The sequence below is a fragment of the Ursus americanus genome, chromosome 1 (assembly GCF_024610735.1).
Source record: "Ursus americanus isolate L20-20 chromosome 1, mUrsAme1.1.p, whole genome shotgun sequence".
NCBI classification, from domain to species: Eukaryota; Metazoa; Chordata; class Mammalia; order Carnivora; family Ursidae; genus Ursus; species Ursus americanus.
Window position 1 is genome coordinate 49257276 of NC_142127.1, and position 21594 is coordinate 49278869.

A 21594-nucleotide genomic window follows, 5' to 3' on the forward strand; every position below is an offset into this window, starting at 1 on the left:
TGGTAAATAATTTTCTCTTATCTACTCTTTAGCAAACTCTCTAATCAATATATACTACCTTTATAACCAGAAGGAAGAGATTTATTTTTAAAAATAGAAAGTCAAGGTCTATACTGGATTACAGGTAATTATACATCTCACTTATTTCTATTTCACTTAAAAAGGGTTAATAACAGAAAGAAATAGCAATTAAGACCAAAACTTTATTGGTATTTAAAACTGCCTTCAAGTTAAAAATGAAAACAAATGAAAAAAAAATTAAAATCCAAACTTAGAACCTGATGATAGACATGAGTCCCTTAAATATTTTTAATGCACAGAAGTATACTGAACACTTATTTAGTTAGATTTGATCATTTTCCCCCTAAAAAAATATGGATTATTAATAAAGACATATAGAATGTACATTTCAAAGTTATTTGCCACCTCCCATCTTTGCCCCGGCTGGACAGTACCTCTAGGATTCTGAAAGTGGCGTTGCTACCGGGAAACAATTCTGTCTTCAGAGGTCCTTTCCTGTGTTCTTTAGAGTCTAGGTTGGAAAAATGCAATCCTGCTTTGCTTTGACTATCTGAGGAACCACATCTTTCCTCATGATTTTTTTCTTGAGGCATGGTAGGGCGGTGCATTCTTGAGAAACCATCTGCAGCACTAGTTTTTGCATGATCCCAGGATAATTCTCGCAACTTCTGTTCAGTTTTCTGATCAACTGGAATAATTTCGGGAAATTCCCTCAACAGCCAGTTACGATCCTTGAAAAACTTATTCTTATGAATCTTATAAAATGTGTCCCAATATTTACTAGCTTCATCCTCATACTTAACTAAAATAAAGAGGGAAAAAAAAGATTTATTTTACTATGAATTAAGTTTACTATTAGTTACTATTTTAATAACTATATTTGATACTGTTAAATATATTACAGACATTATCATTTATAACAATTACATTTACTATTGAATAATTTTAATATTAGAGTTTTTATTAATCTGATTTTTTTTCCTCTTACAGGTTAAAACTAGAGTACTGATTCTCTCAAAATGTGTTAATGTGTGGGGTATTAGGTCCTATTCCCCATAAATCTGCTTCTGCCTTAATCATATGGCCAATAAATTTTTGTGAGGAATATAATCCTTGCAAACTACTTTCTATATACTAAATCTTGGATTCTTAATAATCACATTTTCACCAATAACCTGTAGGGCTCTTTATCATCTTAAGGAAAGGACACCTCATTTTTTAATTTCTCTATAAATGCAGTTTCAACACGACGAATATCTTACGCAAATTGGTAATCAGAGAGGAAACTGCAGAATTATAAATGACATAATCTTACAGCCAGAACTGCCCTTTGAAATAATCTATTCCAACTCCCTTGTTTTGCATTTGAACAAAGAACAGCACAGAGCTATGAACCCACTTGTTCCAGGTCCTGAAGCCCAGTCACAACAGAGCCAGGACTCCTGGAATCTAGGGGCCGTTCCATTCTTCCCCCACCGCCAGAGGAATCTCTTCCTACTGACATCTCCTAGTATGAAGGCTTAAAGAGATATGCCTTTTTAAAAGACATTTGCATTTTATGATGTCCCTTAGATTTCCCTGGTCCCAGGGTCAGGGTTAGGTCAACAGTCTCAGGACTTCAGACAATTCTTAGTTTTCTGCCTCTTTTTATTGTACCTTAAATTAATAAAATAATTAATTCACTCACTCCTTCACTCCTTCACTCAACAAACATTTCTTGGTCACTACTATGCACCAGGCCCAATCCCTGGGTTAAGAATTATTCTCATCCAATATAGACACATGACATTTTTAAAGTGCTTTCAAAGAATAAAAAAGGCCCTCTATTGATATAATTTCAAGATTTAATGATGGGTGAAAAAGCAAAGTGTAGAACAGTACGTCTATGACACAATCATCTGCTAGGAAAAAAAAGAAGATAAAGAACACATGTGTGCATACACAAAAACATAATGCATGTACAAACATATTTACTTGTATATGTGCAGAATACTTCTGGAAGGAAAATCACATAATTAGTAATACCGGCTGCCTCTAGGAAGGGGAACTCGGTGGCTGGGGGCCAGGGTTTGTAAAAGAATTATTTGAATTTTGATCTGTATGAAATAACTACCCTCCAAATAAACTAAATTACAAATAAAAACAATGGACTCATTTCTTTCATAATTTTAAAGAAATCCCAATCCTCAGATCAAGCAGTTGCCTGAAGTCAGGTTCATCTTTCTTATAGAATCTTGTATAGTTTTCCTTTTCTTTCCGTTTTTATCTTTATGGCCTTGTACATGGATCTCCACCCATCTGGCCACAAGACTTCCTTCCCATCAAGGCCGAATCGTATCTGGCAGCCGCACTGCTATAAAGACAGAAACTCCCTTCTGTATTTAAGGTCTGTGAAATGAAAGTAGATCTCTGTAACAAAAGAATTATGTGAAGTTGAAGTACAAAACATGCTCACATCTGCACTAATGGAAGGAGGCCATTTATGGTTAATCTAAAAATGTTATATATTATCTTTAAAATAGTTCTATCTCTACTTTTAAGAACTGGAGTGTACCTGTTATACTGTGTGAGAAAAACAACATTCTGAAACCAGATTCAGGAGGAATTAGGAAACTATCAAATTTCCCCAGGGTCTTCTCACACCTTCTTCCTTTTACCCTAAAAACTCTCTTTGTAACTCTACGCTGGTAAAAAAAAAATTTGTTTAATAAAAAGCAACCACCTAAGAAGAATTACATTTAGTCAAATCTCTAGTATCTGCGTTTTCAATACCAAGCTACTGTGAAGTGAGTTTGAACCTATCATTAACTAGAATGTAGTATTACACCTCAATTAATTTGTGGAAATATTTCCCTAGAAATTAAGTGGGGCGGGAAGGGCATAAATAGCAGGACTGCAACTTGAAAGAAAAGAAGTTCATAGCAGTGCTATTTAAAATAGGAAGAAGTAGGAGATAACTTAAATACTCAACAACATAGGAATGACCAAGCAAGACACGCAGGTCAAAGCAGAGCAATTTTCCGTAGCAATTAAAATTTAAAGGATAATGGTATTAACAGAAAACATTCACACAGACTGGTCTATACACTGATTGCAACTCTAAAATTTATTTTATACTGATATATAACAATCAGATGAAAATTTAGAGCAATGATAACAATGTAATGATTATTAGGTAGTTCTTTCTTTTATAAACGTTTATCTGTATATTACACACAAAAACAGAATCTTAGTTGAATGCTTCATTCAACTTGCCTATGGAGTCTCATTTGATGAGGGGTTGAATAAGGTTATCTCTATGTTCAATGTCTAAGAAGTCTATGTACTTTCTTATTAAACCCCATGAATTTATGGAGAACACTGAACAGTCTCAGTTCTACAAACTACAAAATCTTGGATCAGATTGCTATCTTAAATATGAGGCTGTGCTACCACCGTTTTAATTTCTACAGGTTATAAAGCAGGTGAATGTGGGGCGCCTGGGTGGCACAGCGGTTAAGCGTCTGCCTTTGGCTCAGGGCGTGATCCCGGCGTTATGGGATCGAGCCCCACATCAGGCTCCTCCGCTATGAGCCTGCTTCTTCCTCTCCCACTCCCCCTGCTTGTGTTCCCTCTCTCGCTGGCTGTCTCTATCTCTGTCGAATAAATAAATAAAATCTTTAAAAAAAAAAAAGAAGAAGAAGGTGAATGTGCAGCAAGGTGACTGGAATCTGGTTCAGATTCCAAATACATAAAGCATCTCTATTCAACCAGATTATGCAATCTTTAGAAAGGATCTGATTACTATGAGAACACCATGGTCAAGGGCTGCTAATATATACACTCCAAGCCTTTTCCAAGTATTTCCCATTCTTCAGGAATTAAGAGAAAAAAACAAAAAACAAACATAAATTACTATACCAATTATAACAATAACACATATTGAGTGTTTATTATGTGCCAGGTACTATGTCAAATGCTTTACTTGGATTTTTTCCCCCCATTTAATCCTAATAATACCTCTCAGACATATTATTATTCCAATTTACAGACAAAGAAATTCAAGGTCAGAGGAGACAAAAAATTTTCCAAGGTCACCTAGCTAAAGCCAGGACCCAGACCATGTCTACTGGGCTTTAAAGCTCATGTCCTTGGGGCGCCTGGCTGGCTTAGTTAGAAAAATGTGACTCTTGATCTTGGGATTGTGAGTTTGAACCCCACACTGGGTGTAGAGATTACTAAAAAAAAAAAAAAAACACTTCAAAAAAATAAATAAAGCTCATGCTCTTAATCATTACACTACATTGCCAACCTAACACTGAATCAATATTAGACCCCTTCAAAATATCTCTGAAAATAAACTTGTTTTTCTGATTTTGTACTTTCCTCTCATTATGAAGCATCAAATTGAAATTAAAACCCCAGTATGACATAATCAGTATAATTAAACTGAAAAATAATGCTAATTGGAGGGAACCTTCATAAAAACAGATCAGAAATGCAGAATTAAACACCATTTGATTTATATAAAATATAAACTATGCAAGATTTTATGATTAAATTATGATGAGCAATGGAAACATAAAATGCTCTGTGAGAATAGATTGGTTTGTGGGATAGAAACAAAACAGAAACAGCACCTAGCATGAGTTAGGGTGAAGGCTAGTGGGCTGGACCTTTTTTGTCCTTTGCTTTTTAAGTTGTGCGTTCAGCAGTTATCTCAATCAATGCTGGCAACTCATAGTTCCTAGTAAGGTGTGACAGCTTCTGAGACGCCACAAAAGCTCAATCAAACTCACAATTATGGTTATGAGAGAAGGTAAACACCGTCAGCATATGAGTTGATTTCCTGAACTTTAAAGGTATCTGTGATAACGGGAAGTGGAAGAGCTATTTTCCTGACCATGAGTGAAATATTTAGTTTCGACCTGCTGTTAACTCATCTCAAGTTCAGGTCAATAAAGTTAAATACAGTGTGGAGAAATCTGCCCTGTGTTAATCTTGTCCAAATGATTTTCTATTTATTTATTTACTTATTTGCTTATTTTAAAGTAAAGTCTACCCCCAATATGAGGCTCAAATTCATGACCCTGTGATCAAGAGTCACATGCTCTATCCGACTGAGCCAGCCACACGCCCCAACCAATTTTTTTTTTACCACCTGATTTTCTAAACAGGTATATTAATGATCAATTTTTCTTGGAGAAGCAGTTTTTTCCTTTCATTTTCCTAGGCTGTGGATTCAGAGCTAATTGGTCTATGCCAATGGCAGTAAAGGGATGCAGTAATATGTTTAACCACAGACAGATGAAGCAAATTCTCAATTATTCACTTATTCAATACTGCTGAGGGAAGAGAGAATGTGACATACTAACTATACTTAAATACTCAGAATTCACCCTGAATCACACTGAATATCACAACTAAGAAATTGAATTAAACCATTTATGTATCTGCCATATATATGATTAATATTATGAAAAATTATCCCATTACAATGTAACAAAAAGCAATTTAGAGTTATTTTTGCACACCAATTACACTCTCAAAGTTGGAAATTTCCACGTATCACTGATAGAAGTTCATTGTCTAGTTAAGAAAAACCTCTTGGGGCACCTGGGTGGCTCAGCTGTTAATCATCCAACTCTTGGCTCTGGCTTGGGTCATAATCTCAGGGTCATGAGATGGAGCCCCCTGTTGTGCCCCCGCCCTGGGCTGAGGTGTAGTCTGTTTGACATTCTTTCCTTCCCTCCCTCCCTCACTCTTGTGTATACACTCGCTCTCAATCTCTCTCTAAAGTAAATAATTAAATAAAACCTTAAACAAAGAAAACTATTACGAAAAGGGTGTGCGTGTGTGTGTGTGTGTGTGTGTGTGTGTGTGTATGTATATAATTTTAAGATTTTAAGTAATCTCTACACCCAACATGGGGCTCAAACTTACAACTCCAAGATCAAGAGTCGCATGCTCCACTGACTGAGCCAGCCAGGTGCCCTGTGAAAAGTATATTTCTAACAATAATGCATGAAATTTTAAACAACCAAAGCTGACTTAAAAACAAGTATTCTAGATTTATTAGCGCACAAAACTTTCAACGACTCTATTTTTTTTTTTTTACATAGGACACTTTGAAGTGGTAAAGGAATTCACAAGGTAAGGTATAATGGAATTCTTTTACCACTTTGGTGGACATAGATAACTCACTCTAGATAGGTAATTATTCGCAAGAATATTTTAAAGTAAAAATAGCAGCTGCTTTCATTATTAAGTTTTAAAAACCCATTACATTTTCTAAATAACCAGCTGAGATATAACACACTGGAGATGTTTTTAGGAAATTATAAAATATAATCATGTTAACTCAAAAACTGCCAAATGTATTTTCCTTATTTCTCCGAATTAACCTGCTTTTAAAAGAAATTTGAGCTATCATAAAATGCAAAAGAAATTACCAAAAGGAAATGTGGAATTAAAATGATTAATCTGGGCATCTAAGTGAAAGAAAAATTGCTAACGAGAGCTTGGATGTTATACATTTTAATCACAGAAATGAAATGTCAACCATCTCACAGCAAAAGACTGTACTACTGGTGATGCTTAAGCTCTTATTTTCAGAACTGTGAGGGTGTTTCCTGACTTCAGTTCTCACAACATCTGAGACAATAGGTGAGAAATGAGAAATGGGAGTGACAGGAGAGAGTGACACACACAGAGACCAAAAGAAGTGTGCTAGAGAGGAGGCCAGCAGGGCAGAACAACCAGTATTTCCGCCCAGTGGCATTAAAATTAGAAAGATAAGATCAACAGACAGTGTTTATGCTGTATATTGTCTGCGAATGGAATGCTCTGTGATGGGAGAAAACGCACTCTTTCAACGACTTAGGAATCTCCTGGATAAGAAGAGATGGTGTTTAACTAACAGGCACAGAAAAAGAACCGGGTCAGAGCTTCCTTTGGGTTTTCACAAAGTTTGTGAGTCGAGCTTTTTCACCGATCCATTCACCTTGACCTGTATTCATCAGAGATGCTAATTACCAAACAGGAAGCCTCGCCTAAGGCGTCTGCAGCCCAGCAGGTCTCTGATCCCTGGCTGAGCCGGCAGGGTGGCTGGGAAGGTATTTACTGTAATGTCCTGTCCCTCAACATTGTTCCTCAGGACAAAAGTTCCCTTTCTTTGCCATCCTCACAGCAGCCTCAGTTGCTGCTCTCTGCACCCTCGCTTACACGTGATGACACGGTCACCGGCATGGTGGGGTCCTCTCCTTGTGCCAGTTCCCTGACATGTGTGAAGCCCACGGCACCAAGTCGTGCTCCAGGGCGGGGTGGGGACCCGGCAGAATCCTTCTTCACTTTGAGCCATTTTTAAATGGAATCTTTAGGTCTGTGTTTCCACAGCAGCCAGAAAACTTGCTTAGAAAGTGACTGGACGTGCTAATAAGCAAACCAAATGCTTCAAAGCAGTATCATCAGTCCTCTCCAGCCTGCTTTTCCTGCTTCTGTAGAGAGAGGCCAGTCACCACCTTTCTATTTCAGTCACACTATGGTTCTGTGGGAACTGTCATTTTCCTTTACTGCGGTTTCCAAGGCCCTAAAATAACCTTCTCATTAGCTTCACTCAAGTTCATTGTTAACATAAATAGGCCAAAATAGGCAGCCTCGTACAGCGCACTTTAAGGGAACATTATCAGCACTGCTCATCTATTTATGTCCTAAACAAATATTCAAGAGAGCATGAAAAAAAATCCTTGGTTTTTCATATCAGGAAATATACTGTAGATAATTTTTAACTTCCCGGAAATGAATTAAGATGACTGATAACTTTTAATTCTGTTTAGGCTTGATGCTCTCTGTCACATCCAGGTGGCCACTAGCAGAAGCTTGAGTAATGTGGAAAATATGTCTGTGCAGCTGCTGGCAAAGAAGCAAAATTATACTTCCTCAGAAATAGTGTGACAGAGTTCCTGCAAAGGAATGCAATGTTGGCTGATTTGTAAGCAGAATTGCCACTGGTATGCACCCTCAAATCCAACCCCAACACTCCCTGGCCATATCCCACTCTGGAACTGTATGGCTGGAGCTCATAAAAATAGAATGGTTCCATTGTGGATCAGGTGCTTGTCTTTGCTGTCCACCCTACAGGACACATTCATGCTTAGGATAAGGAAGGAGAACTAGCTCTAATGAAGAGCAAACAATGCCAGGGGATAAAGTAAGTCATCGATGGTGGCAGAGGGTAAGATAGGGCAGAAGTGCCCCCTTCACTGCCTGAGAGCTGTCTCATTAGCTCAGTGTCCACAGCTACCTTTGCTTGCAAACCTTAGCCACAAATGTAGGCTAAGGTCACTAAAATAATAGTTAACTTTATCAGTGAGATTAGTGATTTTCACTATGCTTGGCTTGCACAGAGGAATTCAAACATCTTTCCCAGGGGAGTTTCAGAACATAGGATCAATCTGGAAATAAAATCCTATCGCAGGGGTTGGCAAAATTTTCTGTAAAGGGCCGGATAGTAAGTAGTCTTTGTGGGCTATGTACAGTCTCTTTTAATCACTACTCGACTGTATAGATAGAGCCCAAAAGCAGCCATGGACAATATATAAACAAATGAGTATGTCTGTGTTCCAACAAAACTTTATTTATAAAAACAGGCCGTAGGCTGGATTTGGCTCCTGGCCATAGTTTCTGGACACTCGCTCTAATAGGTACACTGATACTGCTACAACAGTGATCAAGAAATCATCATGACCAGAACCAAGCTGTTCTGGTAAAATCAATCTAGGGTATTAGAAGCCAGAATAATAGTTGCTCTTTGTGGGGTCAGAGGGGTTGGGGGAAGTATTGTTGTTGGGACAGAAAATGAGGAAGTTTCTGGGTTAATGGTAATATTGTTTCTTGATGTGGATGTTGGGAAAATTCATTGAGTTTTGTGACAATTCATTTAGAAGTTGTGAAAATTTCTGTGTATGTTTGATACTTCAATAAACTTTTTTTTTTTTAAAGAAAAAAGAACCAACATGTTTTAAGGGGGAAATCATTTTAAGAAAAACAAGGTAGAAAAGCTTATCTGGAGAGTACATGTGTTGGTCAAAGTGTATATGGGTTCCTAGCTATGGCAGTGAGGACACAGACCAAATTTTTTTTAGTATGCTTTAAAAAAAAAATGTGGTAAAAAATACACAACATAAAATTTGCCATCTTAACCATTTTTAGTATACAGTCCAGTAGTGTTAAGTATATCACTTGGTTATGAAACAGATGTCCACAACTTTTTCATCTTGCAAATTGAAACTCTGTATCTGTTAAACAACAACTCTGTGTTTCCTCTTCCCCCCAGCCCCTGGTAACCACCATTCTACTTTCTGTTTCTATGAATCTGACTACTTTAGATACCTCATAGAAGCAGAATCGTATAGTTTTTGCCTTTTTTGTGACTGGCTTATTTCATTTAGCATAATATTCTCAAGGTTCATCCATGTCATAGAATGTGACAGGATTTTCTTCCTCTTCAAGGCTAATACTCCATTGTGTGTATATGCCACATTTTGTTTATCTATTTACCTGTCAGTGGACATCTGGGTTGCTTCTACCTTTTGCCTGTTGTGACTAGTGTTGCTATGAACATGGGTGTATGAATATATCTTCAAGACTCTGTTTTCAATTCTTTTGGCTATATATCGAGGTGGGATTTCTCGGTCATATGGTAGTTCCATTTATAATTTTCTTAGGTACTTCCATACTGTTTTCCATAGAGGTTGCATCATTTTACAATTTTACCAATTCCACAGCACCTAAGATTTCTCCACATCTTCACCAATGCTTGTTATTTTCTGTTTTTGTGATAGTAGCATTAGCCAATTTTTTTAGAAGCCAGCTTTGAAGGTTGACAAGGTCTTACCTCAATTAAACTTGCAATATCAAAAAGCCTCCAAGAAAAGTACCTTGAATCCTTATGAAACTTGATGCTTAGCCTAAAAGGCCATAACATTTTGATATGACTTTACTATATTTGCTCAAAGTTTCTGAATTTGTTAAAAACTCCTGTTAAATACAATGCACAACAGCAGACTAAAAGATGTATATAGCAAGAGGGAAATTTTAAAATTTCCTTATGTGTATCTCCCAGAAAAAGGTAATACTATGATTACCAAAACGGCAACTAAAGAGTCAATCCATAATTAATTTCACTAACTTTGGTCCCACTACACTAGAATAATGGAATTCTCCCAAATGGAGCAAGTGGATTGGCATGGGTAGAAGCCAAGAACTCTCCAGAGCAATGACACAATTAGGAGGAGAACATGTGAACTGAATCAGTGGAAGGCTGAACAGAAAAACCAGACTCCAGGAGCTACAACATGTAATTGCCTACCTTGTTCTTCCAGAAGGACTCGCACAGCTGAGTTTTCCTCTACTTTTTTTTTGGCTGCTGCTTCTTCTTCTTCAGACCATTGCATGTGATCCCTATCAAAAAATGAAAAGGTTGCAAAACCTGCTTCATAATTCAAGGCAGAAGAAGGGTGACAAGGGATACATCTTTCATTCTAAAATAATCAAAGGCAAATGATACAAACTAATTCCATGTTGAATGAATATATTTTGTGTTAGATGTTTCTTCTGATGGTGCTGGTACAACCCTGGAACTCCTACAGGTCTTCTGTTAAAATGTGGCTGTGTGGCAAGCCCCAACTACCTTTTGGAAATGACTGCTGAAGTCATGTCTCAGGAGCACTATGGCGCATGATTATTTGGGTGCTAGTATGGTTTGCTGTATTTTACTCTAAGGCTAAATTTATTTGCCTTTTTGTTCATTTATGAATATGGCATTCTTTAATAGTTTTTTAATCTTTTATAATACTTATTTTCTAATACTTTACTATTAAAGAGATATGTTTTAAAATATTTTGTACTTACCCTCATTTTTTAAATTATGTTTAGTTAGCCAACATATAGTACATTATTAGTTTTTTTTTTTTTAAGATTTTATTTATTTATGTGACAGAGAGACAGCCAGCGAGAGAGGGAACACAGCAGGGGAGAGGGAGAGGAAGAAGCAGGCTCCCAGCCGAGGAGCCCGATGTGGGACTCGATCCCGGAACGCCAGGATCACGCCCTGAGCCGAAGGCAGACGCTTAACGACTGCGCTACCCAGGCGCCCCACATTATTAGTTTTTGATGTGGTGTTCAACGATTCATTAGTTGCATGTAACACCCAGTGCTTATCACCACACGTGCCCTCCTTAATACCCATCACCCTGTTACCCCATCCCACCCCCTTCTGTAACCCTCAGTTTGGTTCCCAGAGTCCAGAGTCTCTCATGGTTTTGTCTCCCTCTCTGATTTCTTCCCATTCAATTTTCCCTCCCTTCTCCTGTGGTCCTCTGTTCTATTCCTTATGTTCCACATGAGTGAAACCATATGATAATTGTCCTTCTCTGCTTGACTTATTTCACTTAGTATAATCCCCTCCAGTTCCATCCATGTCACACAAATGGTGGGTATTCAGCCTTTCTGATGGCTGAGTAATATTCCATTGTATATATGAACCACATCTTCTTTATCCATTCATCTGTTGAAGGACATCTCAGCTCCGTTCACAGTTTGGCTATTGTGGACATTGCTGCTATGAACATTGGGGTGCATGTGCTCCTTCTTTTCACTACATCTGTATCTTTGGGATAAATACCTAGTAATGCAATTGCTGGGTCATAGGGTAGCTATGTTTTTAATGCCTTGAGGAACCTCCATACTGTTTTCCAGAGTGGCTGTACCAGCTTGCATTTCCACCAACAGTGTAAGAAGAGGGTTCCTCTTTCCTCCACATCCTCACCAACATTTGTTGTTCCCTGGCTTGTTAATTTTGGCCATTCTGATGCTGTAAGGTGGTGTTTCATTGTGGTTTTGATTTGTATTTCCCTGACGGCTAGTGATGTTGAACATTTTTCATGTGTCTGTTAGACATTTGTATGTCTTCTTTGGAGAATTGTCTGCTCATGTCTTCTGTCCATTCCTTGACTGGATTATTTGTTTTTGGTACCCCCAGTCTTTTAAGTAACTTTAGATTTATCTTATTGGTTCCCTTAATTTCTGTAAATGGATTCTTTAACATTTAAATGATAGAATAGTTGATATAGTATATAAGAAGGTCAGCTTTCCCAGATCTGGCACTTTCTATAAGTATTTTCAGTTTCAAAATTTATACTTCCTATGTGAGATGATATTATTTTCTGCTGCTAAAATGTCTTCATGGAATAGAAGCAACATCTTCATACAAAAAAGGTGGGGGTTTTGGGGGTTTGTTTTTACAAAATTTGTATTTCCTTTTTTGAAATAGGTAAGGTTATAAATGAGTGATGTAATTTTCTGAATAAACCATTTTTTTTTCTTTTTTTTTAAAAAGATTTTATTTATTTATTTGACAGAGAGAGACAGCCAGCGAGAGAGGGAACACAAGCAGGGGGAGTGGGAGAGGAAGAAGCAGGCTCCCAGCAGAGGAGCCTGATGTGGGGCTCAATCCCATAACGCCGGGATCACGCCCTGAGCCGAAGGCAGACGCTTAACGACTAAGCCACCCAGGCGCCCCCTGAATAAACCATTTTCTTTTCTTTTCTTTTCTTTTTTTAAGATTTTATTTATTTATTCGACAGAGATAGAAACAGCCAGTGAGAGAGAGAACACAAGCAGGGGGAGTGGGAAAGGAAGAAGCAGGCTCATAGGGGAGGAGCCTGATATGGGGCTCGATCCCATAACGCCAGGATCACACCCTGAGCCGAAGGCAGACGCTTAACTGCTGTGCCACCCAGGTGCCCCATGAATAAACCATTTTCTAAACAACAGAGAAGCCACATATCCAAAATTCAAGCTCCATGTAGCCTACTGATAACTGTAAGAAAAATCTCTCACATTTTTATATTTGTAGCTATCTCACTGATGAAAAAAGGGTGAAATATCAAATTCTTGACATGTATCATAATGGTGGTTGACAAACATTAATTGAGCACTTAGCATGATCATTATTATAATGATAATTACTATTATTATTGATTATATTGGTAGGCATTGTGCACATACATATATGTCTTATTTAATCCTTTCAAAAACCCTACGAGGGGTTTATAATCATTCTCATTTTGCATAAGAGGAAACAGAAATTTAGGAACTTATTCAAGGTCATATAGCCATTAAGTGACAGAGCCAGAATTCAAACCCAGTTTTGTCTCACTTCAAAGTCCATCCTCTTGACCAGTAGTCTATTACTGTCTACTAAGACAGTGGGGGATACTGAGAGATTTAAGACTTAATCCTTGGCCATAGTGGGGTTTATATGTTCCTGATACAGGCAGATTAACAATGTAATAATAATACATTGATATTATCAATGATAATATGTAAATTATAATACAATGTAGCCCACTTGGTGAGCATCTAATGTATGTAAATGTAGCCAATTAACGATAGCTGGGGCAAATAGGAAGCCTTGAGAGGGAGGTGAGTTTGGGCTCAGGTTAGGGGGAAGGGAGGTGGGGCAATTTATATGTTTCATTATGAAGCTGGCAGCTGCGTAATGGTCAGATTCCAAAGATCTTAAGTGTGAATAGTTTAGTAATGTATAAGATAAAATGAAGTGGGGAAGGACTGGTGGAAGGGAGACCGATGAAATTCTGTTGCAGTGGTCTAGGAGTAATGAGTCCTAGGACCAAGGTGGTGGCAACCGCAAACAGAAAGCAGAGCAGAGGGGGAGCCACTGTGACAAAAACTGGTTTCTGTGACTAGTATCTGTGACCTAGCTGCTGGGAGATAAAGAAGAATAGAGTCAAGTATGATTCTAAGGTCTTAAAACAGAGTACTAAGGGACGGTGTGTGTGTGTGTGTGTGTGTGTGTGTGTGTGTGTGTGTGTGTGGCAGGGGGGTAACCAAGACAGAATAAGAAGGTGCCTTGGGTAAATGATGATAAGCTTGGTACTCTTTTAAGTCATGTTTATGCAATCAGATATGAGAGGGTATATTCCAGTGACCTGGCTATAAATACACCACCTAAAGATAGGAAACTGCTTTCCTTTAAGAAGGATCAAAACTGATATATTGAAATTTCAGGAAAAGTAAATGAGGATGTTAAAAAATCAGAGTTCCAAAGATGAAAATTTAACTACCATTATTTCAAGTAAAAATCATTCACAGCCCAAATAATTATTAAGCAGCTTTGTCCACTTGCTTTAATGAGAACAGATTTTTGGGGGCACCTGGTGGCTCAGTCAGTCAAGTGGCTGCCTTTGGCTCAGCTCATGATCTCAGGGTCTTGGGATCGAGCCCTGTTTCTGTCAGGCTCCCTGCTCAGTGGGGGAGTCTGCTTCTCCCTCTGTCCCTCCCCGCCCCTGCTCATGCTCTCTCCCTCTCAAATAAATAAAATCTTTTAAAAAAACCCAGATTTTTGTTTTGACTTATTTTAATATATGTGAGCAATCACATACATAACTTGGAGCTGGCAATTATATTTTATACTCTGTATATATAAATACATACAGAGTGTTATTAAATGATAGTTATGATATTAAACGCAACAAGTAATTTATTGAAAAAATAGGATTACTAAGGCTGGGTACAAGTTTCTCATCTATAAATTTCTACAGCATATAAGAAAGAAAATATAACAATCCATTTCCCTGTAAAAAAACAAAACAAAACACCAAGCTTTGAGACATTAAGAGTATATATATATGGTCGTTAGCTTTAAGCATTTGTTTTAAACTGTTAGTTTAACTTGCTTCTTCCTTAGTATTTAATAGATTTAGTTATTTCTTAAATTGCTCTCACTTCCGTACACTGTTCTTTATGTTGCTTCATTTTCTTAACTGCTAAGTGAGGGGAATATTATACCCTAAGCCCCTGCAGAACAGATTTTCCACTGTATAGTTACAGAATCCCCACAGAAACCTATAAAACGTTCCTACTATATTTATGGGGACTTCCTTTAAACCTGCTGCTTTATGGCATTTCTTTATATTAGAAGAGTCTGATTCACATATACAAAAACCCAACAGACAGCAATAAGAATCATTCGGGTTTGTAAGTAATAAATACAATTTCAATAGAATTTAAGCATAGAGACAAATAACTAATGAACTGAAATAATCAGGTATTTAACAACCACTGCCATTACCACCAAAGGAAAAAAAATGGTTCATACTGTTTGACCTATGAGTTGTGCTTCCGGGAATTAGTATAACAAAGTAACTCAAAAGAACAGAGAAATTCTATATAGAGAAGTACCTGTAAAATGATAATCACTAGAATACCAAATATAATAGCAAAAAATTGGAAACAATCTCACTGATAGGGTAAGGAAAAAATTATGGTAACTTAAAGGAATATTATGCAGATATTTAAAATGATAAATATGAAGCTTATGTGCCAACACGGAAAAGTGTTTATGAAACATGAGGTTAAAATAGCAGAACCAAAAATTGTATCTGTATTATAATCACAACTAAATAAAACTATAGAGACATTGGGTAAAATAAAAACAAGTATGTTAGAATGGTGGAATTAAGAGATAACGGTCTTAAAATTTCCTTAATATTATAAAGCTGCTTCAACTAGAGGTAATTTTTTTTGGTGGGTGGGTAGAGGGACAGAGGGAGAGAGAGAATATTAAGCAGGCTTTATACCCAGCATGGAGCCCAATGCGGGCCTTGACTTCACAACCCTGAGATCATGACCTGAGCCAAATCAAGAGTCGGACGCTTAACCAACTGAGCCACTCTGGTGCCTCTCAACTAGAGGTAACTTAAAAATATATATATTTACAAAAAAACTGTATGTTTAAGACATATTAACAACTGTCATTAAAGCTTTATATCATCCTTCTCAAGAGAAAATCCAGCAATTCAAACAATAAAAAAGAAGATATGTTTTCTTAAAAGAAGAGAATTGAGCAGAAAATACAAAATATACTTAATATTTTTCCTGAAAACTTGAATTTGAGAAAAAGAAATCTCAAAAATAAAAGACAGGATTTTTGAGCAAGAAATTTTTATAACATGGTTTGTAGAATTTGTCCTATAATTTTATAGTAGTTGTGAGTCTTAACGACCTCAGTTCATGAATGTGCATCGTATTTCCTATTCCTTCTATATGTAAAGTGTAATTGAATGATGATTCCTTGCTTTCACAGTTGATTGCAGTAATAGTCTAAATAACTGTGCATTTGGTTTGGTTTGGAAAAGTTAAAACACACTGACACACACATAGACCCCAATTGTTTAGCTTGGGTACTAACATTTTTGAGGATCCTACATATTGAAAATTCTGCCAAATGTGGCGCCATGTACTATTATAATTTTTAATAATCACAAATAAACTAAAGTACCCAGTGTAATCTATATGGATAGAATGTTTTCCTGTCTTTGACATTTACTGTGTATATAAAAGTCTCATTATAAAAAAAAATTTAAAGGCAAATTTAACAAATTTTAGGTAACTAATGAATTAAAAATAAGATATTCTTCCTGGGTGGCAGAGTTGGCTGGGCGTCCAACTCTTGGTTTCAGCTCAGGTCATGATCTCAGGATCATGGGATTGAGAACTGCATCAGGCTCTATGCTCAGCATGGAGTGCGCTTGGGACTCTCTCCCCCTCTCCTTCTGCCCCCACCCATGTTCTCTCTCTCTCTCTAAAAAATAAATCTTTAAAAATATATATTCCTAGGTAAAAGGAAGAAATGGAGGTTATTAGTTTCAGCTTAAAATTAATTCAATAATCCTTAATTCCATAACAAAATCATATTACACAGTTACATTTATAATAATGGAAAAATTTAAAAAGTTTTACTTTTCATTTTTAATATCCTAACAGATTAACAGTTCTTAATTTTTCAAGTTCCTTTCCTATATTTGTGTACATATGTGCATATATACACAAACATTTTTCTATATAGCTATAAAATCATAATTATTACTTAGAACTGCTGAATAGGGTTTGTAATTTTGGCCATGACAGAGTACGTCATAATGGGCTTACCCTCCTACCAAAAACAATGATAAAACTGGAAAAAATATATGAAGGAATTGTTTTAGGCACTGGATTACACTTCAGACAGTGCAGGACTGTGATCCTTCAAAGAAGAGAAAAACAAAAGGTCAGTCCCCACATTCACCCTCGTTTTCTGTCAGGAACATGTTCTAGACTATAGTGCAGAGGTAGAGCCCAAGCAGAGAGTGGCTGTCTCACTGAGAGGCACTTTTGTGAGTTGGAAGGCAGAGATCAGGGTTCAGAGTCGCTGAGGTGGTAAGACTTTGTGCATTAGAATACTGAAGAAAAGGGGGCTGGACAGAGGGGTAGGCTCCTAAAATCTGCAAGGGAGTTCTAGTGTTTAACTAGTGCTGGCTATTCACCAACAGGACAGACTCCACAGGTCCTGATGTACAGAGAGGATTCTGTGGGTGAAGGTAGCAAAAAGAGAACTGACCGGACATAGGCAGTGCATTGCTTGGCAATACTGAAATTCTGGCTAAGCCAGAGTGGAGAGGCCTCTCTGAACAGCTCCATTATTCAGTTAAGACCCCAGATATGCCATGCCATTGGAATAAGATCCACACTCACAGGACAATATCAAAATAGTCTCACCCTAACAACACCCAAAATTATACCTCACCTTTAAAAACAGAACTACCCTATGACCCATCAACTGCACTACTAGTTATTTACCAGAAGGATACAAAAATAGTGATTCAAAGGGGCACATGCACCCCAATGTTTATAGTAGCAATGTCCACAATAGCCAAACTATGGAAAGAGCCCAGATGTCTGTCGACAGATGAATGGATAAAGAAGATGTGGTATACACACACACACACACACACACACACACACACACACACACACACACACTGGAATATTCCTCAGCCACCAAAAAGAATGAAATCTTACCATTTGCAACAATGTGGATGGAACTACAGGGTATTATGCTAAGTGAAATAAGTCAGTCAGAGAAAGACGAACAGCATATGATTTCACTCATTTGTGGAATTTAAGAAACAAAACAGATGAACATAGGGAAGGGGAAGAAAAATAAGATGAAAACAGAGAGAGAAGCAAACCATATGAAACTCTTAACTATAGGAAACAAATTGAGGGTGGCTGGAGGGGAGGAGGGTGGCAGGATGGGGTAATTGGGTGATGGGCATTAAGGGGGGCACTTGATGAAATGAGCACTGGGTGTTATATGCAACTGATGAATCACTAAATTCTACCCCTGAAGCTAATAATACACTATATGTTAACTAGATTGAATTTAAATTAAAAAATTTAAAAATTATATCTCACCTAACCAAAAAGATTTGGCAATAATTCAACCACTTGCCAGGAAAAATTCAATGCCTTTAAAGTAAGAAAACATAATCCAGATTCCATATAAGATATCATCCATAATGTCCACCACACAATCAAAACTATTAGCATGTGAGGAAATTAGAAAATGTGATCCTTAATCAAGAGAAAAGGCAGCCATAAATACAGACTAAGAACACTCAAATGTTAGAATTAGCACACAAATGTTAGAATTAGTACAAAATAGCTTTTTAAAATGTTCAAAGATTTCAAGATTTAAAGGAAAAGATGGACAGAATGGATGAATAGATGGGGACACCTCTGCAAAGAAATGGAAACTACTAAAAGGAAATTCTAGAACTAACCATATACAATATCTGAGATGAAAAATTCACAGGTAGGCTTAATAGCTAATGGGCACTACAGAAAAAAAGTCAGTGAACTTTGACTTGAAGATGTAGAAATTATCCAAACTGAGAACAGAGAAAAAAAATTGGAAAAAAATGTACAAGTCTTTATAATCTATGGGATGATATCAATTGGGTCTAAGAAACACACAAGTTGAAGGCCCAATAATAGAAGAGACAGAGTGAATAAGAAAACAAAAACAAAAACAAAACCTGAAGAAACACTGACTAAAGTTTTTCCAAATTTGATTAAAAAAAATAAATCCAGGAAGCAAAGCAAATCCAAGGCATGATAAATACACAGAAAACTGCTAAAAATCAAAGATAAAAAGAAATATTAAGAGGAACTATTATAGACAGGCCAAAAGCAATGCAAACACCAGCTGACTTCTCATTAGAAACAATGGAGGCAGAACACAAATGAATGACATCTTTAAAGTACTGAAAGAAAAAAGTCTGTCAATCTAGAATTCTATATGAAGTGAAAATATCTTTCAGAATTTAAAAATAAAAACATTTTCGGATAAACAAAATTTAAAAGAATTCGTTGCCAGCAGAATCGATAATACAAGAAATGTTAAAGAAAGTTCTTTAGGCTAAAGGAAAATGGTACTAGATGGAGACTCAGATGCATAGGGCAGAATAAAGAGACCAGAAATGATAAATATGTGGTAACTATAAAAGACAATGTTTTTATACTTTTTCTTAATTTCTTTAAAAAATTACTAACTATATGTAGCAAAAATATTAACAATGAATTCTAGAGCTTACAGCATATATAGAAGTAAACTATATGGCAACAGTATAACACAGATTGAATGGGTAAGTAGAATCATATTATTGTAATCTTCTTACATTTTATATTATGTAGTACAATATTAATTCTTTTTTTAAGATTTATTTATTCTTTTTTTTTTTAAAGATTTTATTTATTTATTTGAAAGAGATAGAGACAGTTAGCGAGAGAGGGAACACAAGCAGGGGGAGTGGGAGAGGAAGAAGCAGGCTCATAGCGGAGGAGCCCGATGTGGGGCTCGATCCCACAACTCTGGGATCACGCCCTGAGCCGAAGGCAGACGCTTAACTGCTGTGCCACCCAGGCGCCCCAAGATTTATTTATTCTTTAAGAGAGAGAGAGCATGGTGGGGAGGGAGAGAGGCATAAGGAGTCTCAAGCAGACTCCATACTGAGTGCGGAGCCGATACGGGGCTCAATCCTAGGACCCAGAGATCATGACCTGAGCCAAAACCAAGAGTCAGACACTTAACTGTGCCACCCAGGTGCCCCTCACAATATTAATTCTGAGCAGACTGTATCAAGTTGAGGAAGTAACTTAAGATAATTACAGTAACACTGTAATCCTAGGACTATGGTTTCAAAGTTTTGTCCACCCTTTCCGGTGGTTCACTAAGTCAAAACTATTCTATATATGCTGCTATTTGCCTTTTTCACTGTATTGACATTTGCACTGATAGTATAAAAACAATGGTGGTGCAACAAAGTGCAACTGCCCAGTATGAAACAAGACAGTGGCACCAAAATGTACCAGTGGTCATTGATTCTAGACCACCAACCAGTGGGTGGTAAAGAATTTACCAATTTTTGTTTAAAAAGTCTAATTCACTGAAGAAGTGGCTGATAAATCAGCAAAAACTATTTTATAAAATATTGACCCTTGGGTAACATGTTTAATATTCAAACAAAATAGGAGGCACGCATAAAGGACTTTTGCTACATTCTGAAGTACGATGACTGACTTGTAGAAAAGCACTTATATGATTGTTTGCACTGTGAACTGAATTATCTGCTTTTTTTTTTTTCGGAGAATGCTATTTTTAGTTGAAAGAGCAACTGTAGACAAATTATAGTTATTCAGACTTGGGTTATCTGGCATGTCTTAAAAGTAAGCAAATTGAGGGATGCCTGGGTGGCTCAGTCGGTTAAGTGTCCGACTCTTGATTTTGGCTCAGATAATGCTCTCAGAGTGGTAGGATTAAGCCCTGCATCAGGTTCTGCACTGGGGGTGGAGCCTGCTTAAGATTCTTTCTCTCCCTTTCACTCTGCCCCTCCCCTCCCTCTCTGTCCCGCTCTAAAAAAAAAAAAAAAGAAAGGAAAAGAAAAAGAAAAAAAAAAAGAAATGAGCCTACACTTTAAGAAAATAAATGACAATTTTTGCCACCAAAGATAAATTTTGTGTTTTAAAGCAAAAATTAGAATTTTGAAAAGTGGTGTCTACCACCATGAATTGATAGCTTCCCAATACTTAAGAGATTTTCCTAATGAGAATAGTGTGGTATTACAAAAGTGATTTTTAAGTACTGTATAATAAAATGTGTCAATATTTGAAAGATTTAAACAGGGAATCAAAATTTTCCAAATTATCCATGCATAATGAATGTTATAAAATGATGCAGAGGTAAAATACCCAAAGTGCAGGATGTATCAATGAAATATAATAGATATGGTTTCATATTCCATATTGCAACTAAGAAACTCCCACTGCTGAGGTTTAGTGTAATATCAGGAAATATACCTACAATTATCTTAAAATGCTATTAAAAAACTCCTCTCCTTTACTAGCACATATCTGTGTGTGGCCAAATTTTCTTCATATACTTCAACCTAAACAACTTATCACAACAGATGGGATGCAGAAGCAAAGACGAGTATCCAGCTTTTTCCATTAATCCAGCATTGAAGATGGGGCGCCTGGGTGGCTCAGTTGGTTAAGGAGCTGCCTTTGGCTCAGGTCATGATCCCAGGGTCCTGGGATTGAGCTCTGCCTCAGGCTCCCTGCTCAGCAGGGAACCTGCTTCTTGCTATCCCCCTGCCTGCCCTGCTCCCCCTGCTTGTGCTCTTTCTCTTT

General features: G+C 37.0%; 1 protein-coding gene across 7 annotated transcripts in view; it reads right to left on the reverse strand.

Moving 5' to 3' along the window:
• The window catches only part of METTL8 (methyltransferase 8, tRNA N3-cytidine), an 84573-nt gene that overhangs the window by 18977 nt on the left and 44002 nt on the right, over positions 1-21594 (reverse strand). For all 7 annotated transcript variants that reach the window (XM_087861376.1, XM_087861375.1, XM_087861373.1 and 4 more), the window contains 2 exons: positions 10370-10461; positions 456-823 (listed from right to left, as the gene is read on the reverse strand). In XM_087861376.1, coding sequence (XP_087717502.1) covers positions 456-823; positions 10370-10461 — 460 coding nt within the window. The remainder of the gene's footprint in view (positions 1-455; positions 824-10369; positions 10462-21594) is intronic.